The 22,799-nt window shown below is 35.0% G+C and overlaps 1 protein-coding gene across 4 annotated transcripts in view; it reads left to right on the top strand.

The window, feature by feature from the left end:
- Nucleotides 1-19,793, top strand: part of gfra4b (GDNF family receptor alpha 4b) — a 68,166-nt gene extending 48,373 nt beyond the window's left edge. Inside the window, exons 4-9 of one of the 4 annotated variants that reach the window (XR_014534450.1) lie at nt 5,998-6,343; nt 8,432-8,541; nt 10,773-10,907; nt 13,321-13,484; nt 16,315-18,436; nt 18,491-19,793. Coding sequence is in view for 1 of the 4 variants with exons in the window: in XM_083547130.1 (XP_083403256.1) it covers nt 5,998-6,343; nt 8,432-8,541; nt 10,773-10,907; nt 13,321-13,484; nt 16,315-16,455 (896 nt within the window). In the remaining 3 variants the exon portion in view is untranslated. Of the gene's footprint in view, nt 1-5,997; nt 6,344-8,431; nt 8,542-10,772; nt 10,908-13,320; nt 13,485-16,314 lie in introns of all 4 variants that reach the window. The other 3 variants (XR_014534451.1, XR_014534452.1, XM_083547130.1) reach the window with 3 other exon arrangements.
- The last annotated feature ends 3,006 nt before the right edge of the window (nt 19,794-22,799 follow it).

The following is a 22,799-nucleotide window of genomic DNA, read 5'->3' as shown; positions in this document are numbered from 1 at the left end:
TGGTAGAAATAGCCAGCTGGTTGACTAAACCTTTTTAACTTGTGCACTTTTTTATGTGAATCTGGACTTAGGATTTGACATTAACCTTCTAGCCTGCATTAGTGACAGTTTAGCTCTTCCATTACTACAGTGAATTGGTGGAAACGTGAAAACTACACTTTTCTGCTTTTCCATGGAAAGCAGAGATCCAATCAAATGAGAATAAAATCCACACAGTAGAAAAGTCAGCTCAGTGAAGGGGAAAGGATGTTTGTAGTTACTGTAGATTTGCTCTGACTTTATTTTGGGTGAACTTCTGCTTAGTAAGCAAATAGAAAACTAAAGAGCAAGTGTTTTGCATTTAAATATTGATAAACAGGGTGCAGGTTAACATGTGCATGACTTGATTTCAACCTTCCTAGTTTCCCCACGCCATACCACCGCTACACTCCCACTATCGACTTCCTGTAGCTGCCTGCATCAGATTTAAAATACTGACACTCGCCTGTGAAGCCTACAAAGACACTTATCTCACGCCGCACTGCACCACACGCCCTCAGATCCTTAACCATTGTTTGACTGGTCCCACTATCTCTTAGAGTACAAGAAAGGCATGCTTCCAGCCTTTTCTCTGTTCTGACACCTAGGTGGTGGAACGAAGTTTCACTTATTGTGCAAACAGCTAAGTCTGTAACTGTAATTAAATTAAGCCAATTTGCTCTCAGAGTTTTAGCCTGATTGATGCAGTAAGGCAGAATTATAGGACGCTTGGTAAACATCAACTAACAAATTCATAGAAAGCATTTAGTTTGCAAATTTGTAATAAAAGTCTCTTAATTTGATTGCCGGTGTGTTTGTGCTTGAGGTCACTTTCAGCTACTGGCTAAATGTGTGAGTGAGTGTGTTCTGGGATTTTAAGTCTGTGGAGGCCATGTTTCAAGGCTGTGGTGACTACTGGGAATTGGAGTTGTGGCGAATTAGAAGTGGGGTCTGACAATGCTTACAGTAACACATTTCCTTGTTTCATGGAATATTTTGTATTCATTTCTGCATTTTAGTTGCTTATTTATTTGATTCATATATTATGTATCATTGATGCTTTATACTTCTGTTTTTTTATTTTTTTTACATATAGTAAATTCACCATATATAACTCATAAGCCCTTCACAAATACAGGAATAACAGCAAAGCCTGTCTAGATTTAAATCACCTCTAATTAATGTCTCTGATGCTCTTATAAGAGCTGACAAGACCTCAATTATTGTTATTAATTAGCCAAGTTGCTGAGAGCCAAGATCTAGGGTGATGAAATGCGCCTACAAGTACCCACTGAGAAATGTAATCTTGTTTTACAATCCTACTTAACAGCTCAATTGATCTGCAAGCAAACTGAAAATATTTTAAGAACTAATGAATTATTGTGCATAAGTTCTAAGCATGCAGTTCACTGAGTATGACACTGCATTGTTCATTGATTTTTCTTTATAGAATATAAAGGCAAATGAGATTTTTTAGACTCATTTTCTACATGTCTAATAAGCATTTGGTGTTTTGAATGGCTGATCTAGTGGACAGCAGGGAAAATATTTTTGCACAAATAAAGTCTAGTTTTATTGGAAAAGGGGGCTTTTGCAATAAGGTTTAGTAACAGTATTTATAACATAAAATAGCATCCACAATCCATACATTTTATTATCAGCTAACCATGTTAGATTTCAATTGACATTGATGGTGATGCTATGATTTGGAACTTCTGATCAGAGAGTCATTAGTTCAAATCTCAGCTATACCACGCTGCCAATACTGGGCCCTAGAGCAAGGTCCTTAACTCTCAAGTTTTCAACTTTCTCAGCTGTATAAATTTGCTCTGCATATGGGTGTCTGCCAAATGTGTGTCAATGTAATTATCTTTTGTTTAAATACATCTGCACAAACATGTTTATGCAACACATAACTCCACATAAATTAGCAAAAAATAATTTACAGCATGTTTACGAATGTTGATAACTTGTTGAAGTCTGATTTTCAGGTCTAAAATAAAGTATATATTTTGGTACTTACTATTCAGGTCTGCTTTTGCATTTTGCAAGATAACAAGCACAATCATGTTCACTAAGGCATTAAGGTGTTCATTTTGGTTCCTGTGGGAATAATTTTACTATTGTTAAATATTGATTGATTCTGTTGATGATTTGTTTGGATTGTTTGGTTGGTTGTTAAAATAAACAATTGACACATTTGTAAGTATGGTGTATACAGTAGTTCTTTTTATAAATTCATGATTTATTAATGCGTTAATACAGTGGTAAAAACTTTGATTTCAGCGAATTTGACAAATTACTAATTATTGCATGGGATAAATTTAGAAATACTATGACATTGCTTTAAGCCCATAAAAACTCAGAGGCTTTGATTTCCTAATGATTTACATATATTTAAAAAGTACTAACTTAATTGGCTGATTCAGTAAGGCCCTATTTATAAGCTTGCATTACACATGTGACTAAAACTGCACATTTTATCTGTTTAGTGTTTTTTTCTGTAGTGAATGTGCAATGTTACTACTGTAAAATGCCAAATACAAAGTGGGTATATGTAATAGAATAATTGAGCACCAGCTGTGCAAATTCCTATAGCCTAAAAGTCACTTTGGGACTGGCGAATGCATGTGAAAATACCAATGAAGGGCAGGTATTACATTTGCAAAAGGTAGTATTATTTGAACAGTCATTTTTAAAATTATGTTCAAGTTTAAAAATAAGTGATATGCAATAAATAAAGCACTTTGAGGTGTGCAGTTATAGGTAAATAATCAACAAAAGGGTGATCAAATTTACTGTTGATGGTGAAGTTACTGCTACCTCTTTAATAGTGTTTTGTATTGTTAAAGTAAAGATAAATTAATTATCCATTTGTAGTTATAGTATTGTTGTGTAACATCTGTGAACAAGTTTCTTCCTGTTACCATGCATTATCACTTATGTGATTTCATATATCACAGCTCTTTCCTTAAACATCCTCCAAAGTTAATAATAGAAAAATTTTTTTTTATCATTTCCCACAATGGAAAATATTCCGACAAAATGTTAAACATAAACTCTCCCCTACTGTAAACATTTTATTAATCTTTCTGTAAAATATTTTATTTAAATTACTTTTTTAATGTTTCATGTTCTTGTTTATTGCTAGACTTAAATTAGATGAAGCATATGCCACGTTAGTTCTTCTGATTGAGCTGTTACCATAGAAACAACAAAGTATTTAAATTTATATACTGTACAGTGCATTCAGAAAGTTTCACAACTGTGAGAAAAGTTTTCACAACAGTTCTCACAGTTTTCACATTCAGAAAATTTCCACATTTTGTTATCTTACAGCCTTATTCCAAAATAGATTAAATTAATTATTTTCCTCCAAATTCTACAAACAATAACCCATAATGACATGAAAATGTTTGTTTAAAACTTTTGCTAATTTATTTAAAAAATTTAATAAAATAAAATAAATAACTTTTGCCCTAGCTCAATACTTTGTTGAAGCACCTTTGGCATCAATTACAGCTTCAAGTCTTTTTGAGGATGATGCTACAAGCTTGGCACAACTATATTTTTGGCAGTTTCTCCCATTCTTCTTTGCAGAACCTCTCAATCTTCATCAGGTTGGATGGGAAGAGTATTTTCACATCTCTCCAGAGATTTTCAATCGGGTTCAAGTTTGGGCTCTGGCTGGGCCACTCAAGAACATTCACAGAGTCGTCCCATAGCCACTTATTTGTTTTCTTTTCTTATGGTTCTTGTCTTGTTGGAAGATGATATGTCTCCCCAGTCTGAGGTGGAGAGTACTCTGGAACAGGTTTTCATCATGGATGTCTCTGTACATTGCTGCAGTCATCTTTCCCTCAATCCTGACCAGTCTTCCAGTTTCTGCCACTAAAAAACATCCCCAAAGAATGATGCTGCCACCACCATGCTACACTTTAGGGATGGTATTGGTGTCCTTTGGAGATGATGCTCACCCAAAAAGTTCAATCTTTGTTTCTCGATTGTCTGAGAGTCCTTTAGGTGCCTTCTGGCAAACTCCCAGTGGGCTTTAATGTGCCTTTTACTGAGGAGTGGCTACTGTCTGGCCACTCTACCATACAAGTCTGATTGGTGGAGTGCTGCAGAAATGATTGTTCTTCTGGAAGGTTTACCTCTCTACACAGAGCAACGCTGGAGCTCTTTCAGAGTGACCATTGGTCACCTCCCTGACTAAGGCTCTTCCTCCACGATTGCTCAGTTTGGTCGGGTGGCCAACTTTAAGAAGAGTCCTGGTGGTTCCAAACGATCTTTTCTTTGTTTGAAAAGATTGTTTTGAAAAGTTTGAAAATCCAATCTAGTCTTTTATTTCTATTACTATTAATAGGCATTTAAGACACCTTTAATAAATAACCCTGCAAACTGTGCTTAAGGAGAATACATCTTATTTTTGCAATATGTGTCAGGGCATGTTTTAGTTATAGGGTCCTGTAAGGAGACAATAATCATATGCAAACTCTATTTGAATATTATATTCTGCTCATATTTTGCATGTGAAATAATTTGCACATTTATGCTTTGTAAATGACATGCAATGTACCTGTTCTGTAGATCAGGCCCTTTTAGTCAGCCCTGCTGCAAAGAATCCCCCAAATAAACAATAGCAACCGAGGTAAAAGATTTTAATGTTAATGAAAACTGTAATTGTTGCCTTCTATTTGTGATTTGTGATGTTTGGTGAATAAGGATCAACAGAACACCCTTGGCAACTTGTAGATCACATGTTGGTATGTAATGAACACTAATAGAGACCATTAGAATGACATTAGGCATTTAGTTTCTAATAGGTTTTTGTGGTGGTTTTTAGTTTAGTGATTTAATGATTTAATAGTGCACTTCAAATTTCATTTTTAAGTTATACCATTAGAATTTCTGTGATGGTTTACATTGGTGTTAATTTTATGTGTTTGTGTGAATCCATTTTTTAGACATTAATGTGTTAATGACGAGGACTAATAGCTTTTTGATCTCCCACTGTTGCCTGTAAGCTAGAGTCCTTGAAGTCTCAGTTGTGCTGAGCTGCTGGTACAGGTTGGGCTATTTATGTGTCTGACATGTCTAAAAGCTAGAACAGGGATTGACAGTAAATATTGTTTTACACATTCAAGTAACAGTGAAACATTTTTTGGCTTAATTCTGTAAATAAATTCATGTGCCTCTGATGTCTTTCTGTATCTTCGAGCTGCCACAAACACAGATAATACAGTATGTGCAATCATAAATGTGTCTTTTTTTTCTTTTTCTTTTTTTTAGCTCAGCTTGTGTTTAGCTATCTTTTACCATTTCATTTAAATGCAAAATGTAACACGGGCCACTGCTGAGCAAGGAAACAGCCGGCCACCTTAAATATGTATTTGAATATGTATTTATTTATTTGTTTGTTTGTTTATGTATATGTGTTTGTATGTATGTATATATTTATTGATTTATTTGTTTATTTATAAATAATATTTTCTGCATTATCTCCCAATTTAATCCATGTTTTCATTCAACTCCACCACGAAACGTATTTGTTGACTCTGCTTCACAGACATGTTTCTCCACAGCTCTGCAAATACCAACAAAGCTGCTCTCTTTCAATGATGCAGATAGGGTCTGTCTGCATTTTTTCCCCCAAACCACAAACTCTAATTTTGAAAGAGTATTTAATGAAAGAGCAAGGCAGGCAGACACAAGAGCTGATGATTGATTTTTTTATTATTATTTTAATTTCCCTTCTGTTTTACTGACCTTAACTTCTTTCCAGTTTTCGATTGAGATGTGGCAAACTTCTTCCATTTTACTTTGTTCTCACCCAAGAACGTAGCGAAACCCTGAAACTGAGTGCCGTAGTTTTGTGTCAACAAAGAATAATGTCAGGAGCAAAGGTTATGAGTAATTTAATCTCACCTCTGATCACCACTTGATGTTCATTACTGCCCCCACTGCTCCCTTTTGCAGACTCCGATCTGGGCCTTTCAACGGCAAACCGGTGCTTGGATGCGGCCAAAGCCTGCAACGTGGATGACCTGTGCCAGAGGCTGCGCACTGAATATGTGTCAGCGTGTATCAAACCTTCAGGCAAATCGGGCCTATGCAATCGATCCCGCTGCAACAAGGCCCTGCGCCGATTTTTTGACCGTGTGCCCCCGGAATACACGCACGAGCTACTCTTCTGTCCCTGCAGCGATATGGCGTGCTCAGAGAGACGACGCCAGACCATCGTGCCTGGCTGCTCATATGAGATGCCAGAAAAACCCAGCTGCCTGACGCAGATGAGGAGCTGCAGAGCCGACTACATCTGCAGGTCAGTACATGTGAGTCAAGTGTTGTGTAGGTGGGGGAAAAAAATGAGTCAATGCACTTGAACTCTGCTGAATAGTCAGGTAGGGCCTTAAATTCTCAATAGGACTCTACAGAAAGCAGTAGACTGTGACTTTTTTCCTTCAAGCTTCTCATCTTAAGAATGAACTTGGTTAAATAAGCTAAAACTGCTGGCAGGGAACAAATAAATCTCTTGGAAAGTTCAAAAGTTCAGGTTTGAAGTTTGTTTGAGACAGTCATTTATTGTACATTGCTTAGTGATATACATTATTAAAACATTGTACTGGATTAAAACTATAGTTTCTTGAGAGCTTTTAGCAGGCATGTGACCAGAAAGCAAAGGTTTTTCTTATGGTAATTTATAGAAATACATTTACTTATTTAAATAATACATAAATGAGGAACAAAAAAAAAAAAAATTGTTAAACTATTTTGTTAATCTGTTTTTAATTTCCATCCTATTTCATTGAAGTCCATTGTTATTAAGAACAGCAGGGCCTGGCACCCAAGTGAATATTGTGACCGGATTACATGATTATAAAAATTATAATAATGATAAGTCCAAAATGGCTAGTGGGGATAAATGATGGTATTTGGGGATTGTTTAATTGTGTAGTTAAGATTTTGACACCTGCCCTCATAAATTATGAATTATTACATAAAAAAAAAAAAAAAATATATATATATATATAAAAAAAAAAATATATATATATTGTATATAATATATATATATATATATATTATATATATATATATATATATATATATATATATATATATATATATATATATATATATATATATATATATATATATATATATATTGACAATGTGATTTTCTGGATTTTTTTTCTCATTTTGTCTCTCATAGGTGAAGTGTACCTATATATATATATATATATACACACACAGTGGGGCAAAAAAGTATTTAGTCAGCCATCAATTGTGCAAGTTCTTCCACTTAAAAAGATGAGAGAGGCCTGTCATTTTCATCATAGGTACACTTCACCTATGAGACACAAAGAAAATCACATTGTCAAATTTTTTTAAGAATTTATACAGATATTTTACATATATTTTAGTATTATTTATTAATTTATTTTTATTACAGCAAAACCCAAAATTATTTTTAGTTAATTGAACCAACACATTCTTTTTAATTAATTTTATTTTATTAATTTTTTTTACAAATTGACCAGCGAGTTGCAGAGTCTCAGCCGTAGAATATGATATAATAAATAACACCAAGAAAATTAACTTTTTGAAAAATACCTAGAAGTAAAGAAAGAGTTGCATGAGGACAGAGACCTCAGCAGATATTTCTGTACTGCTTTATTCTTTTGTTATTGGATTTTGATTAAAGCATTTTAGTGATGATTTCTATCTGACATGCTGTAGTTTATAACCTTGTTGTGGTAAAGTGGTTTGTGCAGTTTGGAAAAATGCAGGGCTATGTCACTGGAAAATAACGCTTTCAATATAGACACGCTTCGTGAACAGACCTGGAGGACTGAGGTCAGACAAAAGGTGATCCCAATGACCATGCCATGTAAAGTTCATACCGGAAAAGATCCTGTCTATCCTATCTAAACTAGCATATCTGGTAATCAGCCCATCACAGAAACTGAAAATAGAGCCATATTTCTCAGCACATGTAAGATGAAGGGTGGGGAATAAGATACAATGCAACTCAGGCATTTGATGGTACTGTATGCTGTGTGATTTTAGATTTTAGAAACTGACTATAGGCTAAGCTTGGGATAAAGAAGTCTGATCAGCCCTTCTCAGCTTGTTTCCAATGTGATCCCCAACAGGAAAAGTGAAAGGAAAATATTGTTAAATGTGCTCTACAAATCAAACTGAATTGAATCGAAGATCAGAAATATGTCTAGGGAGACATAGTGATGCTGTTTAAGAGTCGACTATTCCTCCATGTCAGTAGTAATAATCGTGCTGAGAGTGTTGCTCTGCATCGGCCAGCATGATGCCTGTCACTTTTATTCTCTCTCCTGTGTGTATGTGTGTTCAGCCCCTATTAACAGAGATCATGTGCTCTATGGTTGTTCTCCAGGTCCCGTTTGGCTCAGTTTCAGTATGACTGCCGGCCAGATGAGCAGTCTTCCAGCGGCTGCAAACATGGCAACTATGCTGCCTGTCTTGTAGCCTACACCGGCCTAATAGGTAAGTACAAAAAGATGAAAGGAAGTGGATTGAAAGTGTGTGTGAGAGAGAGAGAGAGAGAGAGAGAGAGAGAGAGAGAGAGAGAGATGGGTTGTTGTGAAACAAAAACAGAAAAATCTTTATGAATAACAAAAGACAAATAATAGGTACAGACACTTTGGTGTGTGCAGATATGAGAGGGATGGACACAGAATATTATATTAGAGGATTGGATATGAAACTGTCCAAATCCAGTCTGTGAAGTGCAGGAGTTGTTATTGCTCTCTGAAACGCCTTTGATGGCAATTGGCTTGAAATGCACCCCGTTTTCTATCACCTCTGGAAACAAGCATTTTTTTTTAACAGCTTCTAAAACACAAACCTAGACAGTCTTAATGTATTTCAAAAGTGTTGCCAGCAGCGCCTCATTGACCAACCACAACAATTTCACTCACACACACACATACACACACACACACACACACACACACACACCCTGATGCACTCACACACATACACACACACGCTCACACTTGGATGGTTTAATTAGTCTACCTGCAGTTTGAGCAAAGCGACACTTTTAACCTTTTATGACGCATTCAACACAATTTTGGAGTTCAGCTTCTCACCTCTCTATGTTATGGAACTTTATAAGCACAACCAGTGTGTTTTGTGTGAATATTATGCAAATGCAAGCAGCAAAGCCACAAAGTCTACACTCATCCTGCAAGTCTTTGTGCTCAATCTTGATTTTTCATCTGGTTGGTTACTCACATTTTCTTTAAAACTTGAAGCTGACACTAATCCTAAATTGGACTTGTTCTATATCTTGTTGTACTTGACAGTAAAGGTAATAATATTCAAGGTGGGAGAGAATGAAGGGATGGAATGCAAATGCAAATGCAAAAAAAGAAGCAATAGTAAAAAGGCATAAAATTGTGTAAATACATTAATGAAGGTTAGTGTGACAGCTTAGAGATTGATTTTGATAGGTGAGAGATTAACGTCCTTGCAGACTTCAGATCTTGTAGCTTCTGTGAATAAAGACTTAACAAAACTTTGGAGAAAGAAACCTGATGACAAGAGAGAACTTTATAGAAATTATATCCAAGTGAGAAATAAAATAAGATACCAAAGCAGATACCAAAGCAGCTGGTCAATGCTATAAATACTACTATTTTACTATAATACTACTACTATACTTCTATTTAGTGAATACTGACACATCATATCCTGGAGCTGTTTTTTTGTTGTTTGTTCAGGGTGAATCTCTGAAAGGCTATTAAATGATTAATGTTGCTACATGTTTTATATACAGTCTCCATTAACGTAGAGCGTAAAAATGCAAGCAAAACGAGGAAACTGTGGTAACAATTGAACAATAAGTATTAAAAAACAGGCACAAGCTTCACCACTCAAGAGCAGCACTTCTCTAGAGAGTCATGTTAAAGCACTTGTATCTTGCAGTAAACGCTGCGAAACATAATGAATAAGGAACGATTTTAGAGTGTGTAGAAACATTGTAGAAGGTTTTACAATGCAAAGAAGTCTCAAAAGTATATAGTAGTGTGAAAGTTTTCCAAGTGAAGCCAGGAGTCAGGTGAACCTAATGGAACAGTCAAAAACTTCCTAACCACACAAGATTGGACAAAATTGATATCAGTGAAATAATGAGAATTAGTTTTGTAGTAATTTTTAATTAGAGTTTTGTAGTATTGCTGCCTAAAAGGTTCCAGGGTCTGTGGTTCGATCTGTGCTTGAAATGCTGCCTTTGGAAATGTTCTTACTATGTTTTCTCATGGTTGTCTGGTTTCCTCCCACCACTTAAATACTTGCGGGTTTGAGGTTGGCTATACAAAATTTCCCCTCTGTGCAAATCCTGTGATGGGTAACTGGCATCCCATCCAGCATGTGTTCTCAACTCGCCTCCAGTTTTCCTCGGATCCAGGTCCCCCTCAACACTGACCAGGATAAATCGATAACTGAAGATAAATGAACAGATGTATGAATGAATATCCAATTTTTTTTCTTGCTGTTTACACTTTAATAAAAAGACAAATGATCAGAATGAGGAAAGCAACAAAAGACTCCAGCACTGTAAACAGACACAAGTTTTTCGGCAGCAGTGTCTGATGCTTCAGATTAAGAGTGTTTCTGGTATTGTGGTCAAACTCGATCAGTTTGATTTAATGATCTCACAAGTGACTGTTTGTACTTAAAAGCAAAAAAAATAAACTGTGTCTTGTGCACAGGCAGTCCCATCACTCCTAATTATGCGGACAACACCACATCCAACGTGGCGCCGTGGTGTACATGCTCAGCGAGTGGCAATCAGAAACAGCAATGCACAGAGTTTCTGGATAATTTCACCAACAACATCTGTCTCAGTAAGTCTCCCATGCACTCTTCTGATTATTATACTCACTGAAGCCTGATATGTCTATATTACAACCCCACAGCCACATGTGTCCATTGACCTCATCTGAAATATTGCTGTAATCAATGATGTGAGCTTCTAACTGTCCAGTGACTTGTACATTATCAGTTTGATTATTTTTTATATATTCATCATCATTTGTATATCATCAGAAAAGCATTTTAATTGCTTCTATAACTTGTGTGTGTGTGTGTGTGTGTGTGTGTGTGTGTGTGTGTGTGTGTGTGTGTGGCCGGGGGTGGGGGGGTGGGGGGGGGGGTGGCGGGGCATGCGCTTGTTTCCCAGAAATGCACCGATGCGAAAAATAAGCGCATTACACAAACAACCATATTGCATTTATAATCATGGCAGAACAACCTTGGTTCGAGTTAATGCCTGCATTAAAAAACTCAAGTGTGGGCACTGTAAGGCAGAATTTGCTTAATGAGCTGCTATAGTGGGAGGGACTGTTGCCCTTCTTCGCTTTCTGTTGCATTGCTGAGAGATGTGACGGCTGCCTTTGTATAACAAGTACGTTGACGCACAAGTGCGCAGATCAGAAACGATTACCTCTGAAGAGAATACTTATGAATGCTTCTAATTAGTGCAACCTCGAACAAGAATTGTTGTTATGGCAGGATGAGTTGCAGGTGGACAGGTCTACTTTCAACTTTTTTGAAGGGAAAAAAAAAGTACTGGCCAATATTCATAAATAATTTTACAAACTTTAAGTAAGTAATGATTCCTTGCACGCATCTTCATAAAAACTCAATAATAATTTAAAAGGTACACTTCCAGGTAATTAATAATGCTCTTAAACATACCGGCAGTGCTTTTTATGAAGGCCATATGCACTGTATAATTACCCTTGCATTCATTTATAATTTGTTGGAGTGCATTCATAAGGAAATGCACAGCTTTTTGTAATTGCTCATGAAAAGGCATTGTAGTTCATAGCAATATTTGTTATGCACATTGAATATACATTACGTAACCCTAACTTTTTGCTAAACAGATAATATACAGAACATAATTTATTTAAATATTCTAATATATATATATATATATCTTTCATCATTTAAGTATTTTATAATTAATGGTATTTATACACATACATTCTAATGCTTTTTTTAATACCTTTTCTTTCTTTGTTTTTCTTTTTAACTGATCATTAAATTCAAGGATGTGCAGTGATTACATTATTTTATTTTTTACTGTCTATGACAAATTTAATTTACAAATAAATATAACAATAGTGTTTGCTCATAATAGTGCACTCCCAGATGAAATTGTAAACATTATAATTACTTTATACACCATTTTTAAGTTGGTATTAGAATGAACAGTGACACTGCTGTTAACAAGATATTACTTACAGGAATAACACATTCTGAAATGGGGCATTATTGGATAATGATTAATGAATATGGCCTTCCACTGAGAGTATTAAAAAGTTGTTGTTTTAATGGCGATACCCAATCGCTTTACATGTGCACGCTCTACCAAACAACAAACACATTAAATCAAAGTCAGACCATCTGTCTTGCATGCCTTGTGTCCTCATGCATCATTCAGGTGGGAAGGATTTCTTTCCCATTGCTTTCATTCATGTAAATGTTTGCTATTAATATTTTAAATAGGGAAAATGCATGCACATGTCAATGTATCATGATGAGACATATGAATCACTGGAGGATGTTTCACTCTTTCTCACTCACTGCTTCTCACTTATTTTTTTTTTCTTTATCTCTTATTCTGTGTTTCTCTTCTCATTTTGTAATAGCTTGTCATGATCCAAAACAAGGCAAATGGCCAGGATCCGTTGTGGGAAGTGTCTGAGGAACGCTTTTTTCCCCTCTTAGTTCCTCTCAAACTCAGCAGGCACTTCCCATCCTAATGCCCACCTCTCTTCCTCTTCTCGCTGTCACTCTCGCACATACTCATAGCTGACAAGCCTGTTTTTTTCTTTTGCATTATAAACCGTGATTCATCTCTATTATTGATGCCGCGAGCCTGTTCAAACAGAGATGTCTAATGCAAACGAACTCTCCTGCTCCTTTCTGAAATAAGGGACGTGTGCGGAGGAGTTTGTGGATCCTGAGAGCCATTTAGCTGAGCCACTTGTGAGAGAGTTAATGAGAGGAAGTGGAGAGGCAGGTGCAGCTCAGGGACCTCTGAGGAATACTGAGTGCTCATCTTGCCTATTCGAGGCGGGCTGTCCGGCTGCCTCTCTCACAGCTCTGAATTCAAATATCCGCCTTGTAAAAAAAAAAAAAAAAAATAGAGCCAAAAGTGGGATTTGGGACACTACCAGGCTGTATTTATTGCTCTAACACCTAAAAATATATGACCTTTGACCTCTTGTGTGTTGTTTTTATGAACAGACAATGCTCTTCTGATGTTTGGGAATGGGATCGACCAGACGCCTTCTCCGAGCCAAACAGATCGTCAAATCCCTGTGACGGACAAAGATGCACGAAACAGTTCTTCTGGCTATGTCTCCATGGATACAGAAGAGAACATTGCGAGCCCAACCATTTCCACACAGGTGAAGGTTAGGGAGTGGAGAGAAGATGGCACTTTACTGATGCTCTCATCATAACACGTCCCTAAAGCAAAAGAGCACCTTTCATTTCTGTAGATTCAGAGATACTGTGTATTGTGGAGTTGTGGAAATTTCACACAAAGCAGAAATTGTGTAGTGAAATTAAAGTTTGCTGTTCTGTTTTGCAATTGTGAAAGTTATGGCAACTAACTAATACCGGTTAGTACTTAACAGTACTAAAAATCGGCTCTAATGGAACATATTAACATCTATGTTATTTATATAAATCACTAAGAACAATTAGTTAATTACTTATTACAAGAATGCTAGGGCTTGATAATTAGCGATGCAGGAATCAACTGAAATATAAGTGGTATTTACTGAGCTATGCATTTTTCTGGCAAAACTGATATTATAATATTTACTGATTTATTACTGAACATATTAATTCCTAATAGCTTTACCTTCCTCCGGCCTACCTCAACCTATTACAATTCCTATTTAGGTGTTTTTATTCAGTTAGAAGTGGACAATAATGACTTATAATAATAATATAGCAAACCATGGAATATAGCAGTTGGTTCCAAGTTCTTCATGGACAACGTTTCAGATATCGTTTTGGAGAAATATTTATTTAATTCTCAAATATTAAATATTATCATTACTATGTGTCTTACTGTGCCACATATTTGTTACCATCAGTAAAACAACCCAGTAACACTCTAGCCATTGCCAGTGACTTTCCATGTTCATGGCTCGGGGGAGACCTAAATAATTAATGTAAATACTTATATTGTAGACTAGCAGAAAGTACCCGTGCTTCGCTACGAAAGGCAGAACGCTAAGCAATATGGCAATAAGCAGTAAGCACTGAGCAGGACTGAATGATCAGAGATCAGAACGTAACGTCAACAAATAACGTACTACCCCTTTGTAGTACGGATACAGGGCAAACTACTTTGAAAATAATTTTTATCGTGCATCTAACATCTAATGAGAAACAATGTACTAAGTTTCATTAGGATCTGTAATGTTATTTCGAAGAGTTTACAATGCGTGAGAAATCGCGTTTTTCGCGAGTTAGCCACGATCCAGGCCGAATTTTTCAAAACCCTTTCTTAGTGAGCACCTAAGACCCAAGAGGAAGGTATGGTCCAAATTTCTTTGCAATCCATTTAGTGGTTTTTGAGATTTCGTGATGAGTGAGTCAGTCAGTCAGTGGTATTTCAGCTTTATATATATATATATATATATATATATATATATATATATATATATATATATATATATATATATATATATATATATATATATATATATATAAGATACCGGGGTATTGGAATAGGCTGAGGTATATTAGGTAGAACATCTCCATGAGGAAGGCACGGTTTTACTATTGAAAGTTAATGTTAGTATCAGCAGACATTTTAAAGGAGCCAAAGTTAGTATTGGCTCCAGTAGTTATGCAGGAAAAATTTAAGTCTCAATTACATATATGCTACTATTAATAATTACTCATAATAATGAGTTAATTATTAATAGTTAATAATAAATAGTATTATTAATAATAATATTAATAATATACTAAATGTATTTATCTACACTCTCCTATCTATCTAACTCTTAAAATTCTTATTGTGAGTTTAAACGCACATAGTTGATTTCTTTTCTTTTTAATATAAAAAAGTATTGCATTTTTGTTTTGCCACATTAAATGTCACATAAACTTGACATTGCTTTTAAAATTACTGGCACCCCACTGGGTAAAATAACAGCCTGAGACACTGTCTGTAATCTGTATCTAAATAGTTACAGACTCTTTTTTAAACTTCTCAGTAGTGTTCAAACACCGAGATTCTAATATTTGCAACCAATTCTATGTTGGAGTCATTATATTGTTGACAAAGGCAACCCAGTTTGTGGTAAAGTATCCGGGTACTTAGCAGAAGTCATGATGCCATCAATCTTTACAAGAGCTCCTGCACCATTACCCACAGAAGAGTTCCAAATAATCAGTGATTTGCCATTCTATCAAATAGTGCACTTTGCTCATGGGTTAATTTATGGCAGGTTTTAACATTTCCAGATTTTATGTATTCAAACATTGATTATTTGTTGAGTTTGATTTAGTTTCATTGTGTTTTTCTGTTAATGTTCATGTTTCTGTTCTGTTCATTTAAACATTCATTATCAGTAACCACTTCTGGTCAGGGTCTTTGTTGATCCACATCAAATCCTGGGATGACTGGCTACACTGGGAGATAGAAGGCCTGTCCATTGCATATGCTTATGTATTTTTAAATATCCATTACCATTACTTACTCAGGTCAACAGCCATCTGTCTTTCTGTGTTAAAATCTCTTTGGGTGTCCATATGATAATGCATCAAAAAGGGCTGGGGTACGGGGTCAAGCCATAAGTATTTCATTTAATCTAGTTACTAAAGCTTCTACTATTCACAATTATTATTATTATTATTATTATTATTATTATTATTATTATTATTATTATTATTATTATTATTATTATTATTATCATTATTATTAGTGTTGTTGTTGTTGTTGTTGTTATTATTATTATCATCTTTTACCAAGAATAAATCAAATTATCTTTCTATAGTCACTTAATCTGTTTTTCAACAGGTCATGTTATTTTTGTTGTATTATTTTAAGATGTATTATACTTATGTTAATAATACAATAATGATTTTAAGAATCAGTTTCAACTTAGTAAATAAAGAAGAGGGCTATAAATATTAAAAAACATATTCAGCTACAGAGAAATATTGAGTAAGTAGCTAATTTACCTTATATGTTATATGTGTTTTCTTTAGGACACCGAAAGGGAAAGACTTTGGGGCGACTCCACCATTCCTTTTAACAAACAACGTAACTCTGGACAGGTCTCCACTCATGTGTGTCTGCCAGTACTCACCTGTCTGCTGCTCATCCTTCTGCTGAGCTGTGATCAGTAAAGTTGTGTGGGACAGACACAAATCCTGGGCCAAAGGACCAACTGCAATGTTATTTCTTTCTTTCGTAACCAAGACTGTGGGGGAAAAAACTGCCTCCAACAGCCCCTCCATGTTTCATTGTGCTATCTGTGTATTTCTGTGGAATGGTTGGATTTGGCAAGACAATTTATTATGGACGTGATGCCTGATGGTAGAATCTAATTAGAAATCATCCTTTGTACATATGTACATATGTACATATGTACATATGTACATATCAGTATGCAGAGTCAATATCAGAGTTTATTGTTTGTGAGTAATTTCAGCTCCAAGACCTACATTTTCTAGGGACATTTATGAGTGTGGTGCCTGCAGCGTTTCATAACCAAATTAATGTGCAATGCTCTAAACTAGGCTGAAATGTGTGGAGGAAAGAGTCAAAGCCTCCTGTTTCTTTTCAATAGCTCCTCATGCATCACTTCAAGTGTTCAGAGGCGCCTGTGGAGTAAACTGAGATTTAATATCATTTTGTTCAAGTTGACTGAAGACGAAGACTTGGGCTGCCGCTGATCAATATCCGGACTGCAAAGCCTTTGGGTGGAGGTAAACAAAAGGCCTGTCGACGTTTAAACCGGCATTTTGGATCTACGCGTTTCTAGATCGTTCCAAGGTATTATATGTTTGTGTGCGTGTGTGTGTTCAGGAATGTAAGCGCTTTCTCTTTGCCTGACTGAAGAACAAATATAAACCAAACATCTGTGATATCTGTTGCTTTAGTCTTGTGGAAGCACAATGGATAATTCAAATAGTGGACAATTCTACAATGTTATTTACCTTTGAGTTTACACACTCAAATTCTGTATAGTTTATTGTTTGTTTATTCTTTTCTTTGTTTACTTTCTCAGACATATTTGACAATCTGATGTGTCAAATAAATCCTGTAAAACTAGAGAGAAAATATCAAACTGTCCAGGAGCACAGTAACATACAATCAATTGAAGCACATTTTCAGTGTATTGAATTAACACTGGTAAACAAGCAGTATTTATAATGTTCTTATAGCTATAATGCATTTGGGGAAACTCAGCTTTGGTTCATATTTCGTGTGGATTTCTCTACCAGCATGATATCGGCCATATTCAGAGTTAAGATATGTGCACATAGTGAAAAGTTAATACAGAAAAAAACCATACATCAGTGTTCAGTTAATTTCAGACATAACTAGAGACTTAGATTTGCACACAAGGCCTTAAATAGAAGTATTGTTTTTGGCAATTTGAGCTATCGACCTGAAGCTAGACAAAGTATTCAGTCCAAAGCCGATATGTCATAGTACAACCCCAATTCCAAAAATTGTTTTTAAGAAAAACATTTTGAATTTGATGGTTGCAACAGGTCTCAAAGTAATTGGCACAAGGCCATGTTTTTCACTGTGTAGCAACACGTCTTCTGTATATCTATGAACTAGGGAGACCAGTTGCTAAAGTTTTTGTCCCATATGTGTCTGAAACAGGATTCTAGCTGGTAAACCGTTATGGCTTTCCTTTGTTGTATTTTTCAATTCATGCTGCACCAAAGGTTTTCAAATGGTGAAAGGTCTAGACTGCAGCAAGTCATGCTACTGTAATAGATTCAGTATGCAGTTAGCATTGTTTTTCTCAAATATGCAAGGCCTTTTCTAGCAAAATGTGTTTTTGAGATGGAAGCATTCGTTGCTCTAAAAGCTGTATATACTTTTTGAACTGAGTGATGATAACAAGCCAGATGGTCCCTCTCCTCTTTAGTCTGGAGGACGTGGTGTCCACGGTTTCCAAAAAGTAATAAAAAAGTTGATTTATTTGACCACACAACAGAATTCACTTTGCCTCAGTACTTTTTAAATGAGCTTTAAGAGAGAGGATGGAGGGTATCTGAATCCTATTCATGCATGCCTCCTTCTTTACATGATCGATATTTAACCTGCATTTGTGGATAACATGGCAAACTGTGTTCACAGACAATGATTTCTGGAGATGTTAATAATCTCATGCAGTGATTTCTATTACAGAATCATGACTGTTTAAATACAGTGATGCCTGAGGGCTCTAAGATCATGGGCATACAATATTGATGTTGTGTCCCTTGTCCCTTGTGCACAGAGATAACTACAGATTATTTGAAAGTTTTGATGTTATTATGTACTGGAAATGATCAGATAATCAATTATTTAGCAATTTTTGTTGAGGAACATTACTGTGAAATTGTTTAACAATTTGTAGACACAGTCTTTCACAGATCGTGAAGCTCTGCCCATATTTAATTCTGAAAGAGACTCCACCATCCAAGTGTATCCAAGATACACCATTTATACACAATCATCTTACTGACCTGTTGTTTAACCTAATTAGTTAATTAGTATATGTTTCTCCATCTGTTTAATTTTAATAACACTTACTTTTTCAGACGTTTGTTGCTCTGTCCAAAGTTTTTTTGAGTTGTGTTGCTGCCATCAAATTCAAAATGACTTTATTTTCTCCTTAAAATGGTACATTTCCTCAGACCAAACATTTGGTTTATTGTAAATAAAATATGGGTTTATGAGAAATATTCATTGCAAATCAATGCGTTCTTTTTATTTACATTTTACACATTGTGCCAACTTTTTTTTTAATTGGGGTTGTAAAATCTATGGAAACTTTGGGTAAAAAACAAACAAATAAAATAATTGACAATGAAGTGTAAATACAGAGATATAATAGTACTAATTCATTCACTGTGTTGTACTTGTAAATCAACAGAATTGTCAAGTACTGAGACAAACAATAAGGAACAAATTATAAACAAATGTTTCTTAAGAATATTATTATTATTGCTAAGCTGTATGTTGAACTCTCTAACAGTGTTAGCCTTTGGATTACTACTCAATCATCAACCAGATGCCTTTTTCTGAAACTTAAGAACCCATTATTATCCATTAAACATCAAAAGAAAAAAAAAACGGAAAAAAAATAAAACAGAACTTGCTTTTTCAGTCTATAATTTTCACCCCTCTCTACTTTTAAATGACCATATTGGGCCACCCAGAATGTTAGCTTCTGTACCTTTGTAACCCAAATTTTGAATATGAGGAACTTTCCCTGTGTCAATGTTAATCTTCACTTCTTAAATCCTGAACTCTGAATATGGTCAGCAATGCGTAGAGGTCCAGCACTTTTTAGGAGTGTAAATGTGGATGTATATTTATGATACTTGAGAAAGCTTGAGGTAAAACGGAGACTTGATCATATTCACAAAGGGGGATTTGTCACATGGTTATCTCCTTTAAAGGTTGTGGAAATTCGCTATCAGTTGCTGCCAATAAAAATGCTGGATCATTTAAAGCCTTATTTATTTTTGTATTTTTTTTGAGGGTAGTAATGTTAACAGTAGGAACATTTTTGAGATTTTCAAACATTTTGTCACTTACTTATGTCAAAAAATGTCATGTTTAATATAAGTTTTGAGGGGGTGTTAGTCCCAAAGTCCTAGAAATAAAAGACCTGACACAGATTCCCTATATAACGTGTGCTTTTCTTCAGTAAAAATGTCAGTAGAAATATCACTTGTGGCACAGAGTAGCTCTTTGCATCTCAGCAGGAGAGATCTCAAAAATAGAAATAATAAAAAAGGTCAACCTAAATTAAAAGCCTATTTGCACATGTTGGTTAGCACAGCACCCAGTCGATTATAAAATACACTTGCATAAGCATTTGTTTTTCGTGGCCTTCTTGGTGACATGGTTGGTGTATCAGTTTGCTATTTTCCCTGTTCTCTATTTTCTGTTAGCAAAATGGCTAAATATTATATGTAGCACATATTCAAAAAGAATATACAAATATACTAATCAACATATATTCAAGAACATTGTATTGATTAAATTGTCATGATAATTTTTGGATTGTCATTAGAACACTCATAATGCAAATCTGAAATATATGATATATATATGAAAAATATATGAAATATCATATGTCTATGTGCCAGTAGATTTGTGGTTGCTGCCATTTTTTTAGTTACAGTCAGTTTTAGGGTAACATTCTGCTTTATAGTCACATACAGTAGCATCATTTGAACATTGAAGAACTAGCTTTTATTAATTTTTTTTTATTTTAGCCAAGTGATTAAATGTAAATGTAAGTACAGCTAAGGAGTTTAAAATGAACAAAAAATTACAAAAGTAAGATAACTGTGATTAGTGGTTAGTTGTTTGGAACAATGGTGATAAGTGATTGTTAAAAATATATGGTGCTAAATGGTTGGTTGTTGGAAATTGGTGATTGGCAGTTGGTCGAAAGGAAATGGTGATTGCTGATTGTTGGGATTGGTTTTAAAAGTATGAGCAATAGGACACATGATAATGGCTGTTTTTGTAAAAAAAAAAAAAAAAAACAAAAAAAAACAATTAAGAGCTTTATAAATATATTTAAGATGTCATTAATCCTGGGGCTTATCCTTCCCAGTTCTCCTCCACCTGAAATGAGAAGACATTTAAATACACATGAAAAGAGAAAAATCTAAAACTTGAGCATTTTTAGAAACAATTATTTCACCACTATGACTTCAGCTAAAAGAACTTTGTCAAGTTCGTTATGGCTGTTTAAGCATAAGGTCGTTTTTAACAAGTCACCAACCAGCTTCTTGATCTGTCAATCAATATACTCTAAATAAAGTAGACTTAATTATACCCTGGTACAGTACTCTTTTCTAGGAAGTGATGTTAGCTTTCAGTAATAAGTATAAAATTATTCAGAAATGTATAGTTTGAGGTAGAAGTTAACCATTTTTACAGGTCTGTTGTTCAGCTGAATTATTTGTTTACTTCATGCTTCATAAACACTCTGACTAGACTGAAACAATCTGTATCTTGAAAGTAACTCTCCCACCAGCCATCTGTGAGTCTGTTTACCTGTAAGCCTGGTGTCATGTCATGTTCCATGTTATGTCTTCTTGTACATTTCACTGTCATTTCCATGACTTTGATTTGGATTTGTTAATGGCAATTAAAAAACCAACACTAAAGAACCTCACTAACCTTCAAATGCAATGATGCTGTGGTCATCATGCACTTTAAAAATGATCAGAAATCTTTAATAAGATGAATAACATGTTCCATGGTGACATACTTTACACTCCTAAGAAGAATAACAACAACAAAAATAATTGGCAAGATATTAAAAGTTTTTAATAGTATTATTATTAAATCATTGGTCCAAAAAGTAGCAAGACTGAAACAAAAACACTCCCGAAACACCATTTACTTGTTCACTATTGTTTGGTTTGGTTCGTGTCTGGGTTTACAACTTGTTCATCAGCTTTTTAAAGCCTTCTGAATTGAATGGCTCTTTTTATGTAAAAAGCTGTCTACAAGTTTACCCAGAAGGCTTAAACATTTAAAGATATATATATATAAAAATAAAAAAAACTATCCCGAAGTTCATTTTGTTTAATTCTTGCCTATTTTTCAGATTTTTTTAGTTTTTTTTGCCATTACATACTTGGCCTAGTTATTTATTTATTTGTTTGTTGGTTTTTTGTTTAGTGGTGTATATCCTATTATTAATAAGCAAATAATAGCTATTCTGATACGAATGATGATGATCCCAACACATTAAGATGTGTAGAAGATTATTTAAAACCTCATATTCTTTTTTTTTTTTTTTTCAAATATATATCATTTGGATGTGGATTCAGGTCAACTAATCTCAGTTTTCATATTAACACCCTTATATGCACCCACTCTTATCTTTACTGACCAAAGAATCTTTCGACCTTTCTGCCATCTTGGTAGCAGTACAGTCTAACCTCCTTTGTTGACATCACAGATCTCTCCAATCTTGTTGATATACTCATCTCCCATAATCATTTATTTCTGCCATTTTCAGTGACCTTGCTCGTCTTAGGAATGGACTGATCACATTTACTCACAACCCTCCTTTGTTAAACTCAAGCTCTATGTTATGAAATGTGCAGGTTGGCATATTGAGTGCTTTTATGAAACACTGACCTTACTGGCTTCCTGCAAACATTTATTCAGGTAAAGGAATGCAGTAAATGGTGCTCACTCCTTTTATTAGTCCTCTCTTATTAATGGGGCCAATAGAAAACCCCAAACTCTTTTTGAAGCTATAGATAAGCTTTTTAATCCACATAAAAGAGATGTCTGTAGTTTTGAGCCCAACCTTTTCATCACCAATCAAATTCCAACACACATAATTTTCCTTGTTCCAACACACACAAAAAAGCGTAAATTCACATTAGAATTGCATTTTTACTGGTCACATAAACAACCATAAGGCTCTCTGCTTCTTCAGGATCTCTGAATTTTACATTGACATTGATGGTGTTAA

The sequence above is a fragment of the Silurus aristotelis genome, assembly GCF_946808225.1.
Source record: "Silurus aristotelis genome assembly, chromosome: 7".
NCBI lineage: Eukaryota > Metazoa > Chordata > Actinopteri > Siluriformes > Siluridae > Silurus > Silurus aristotelis.
The sequence above is the reverse complement of the archived record's forward strand: the minus strand, read 5'-3'. Positions and strand labels throughout refer to the sequence as shown.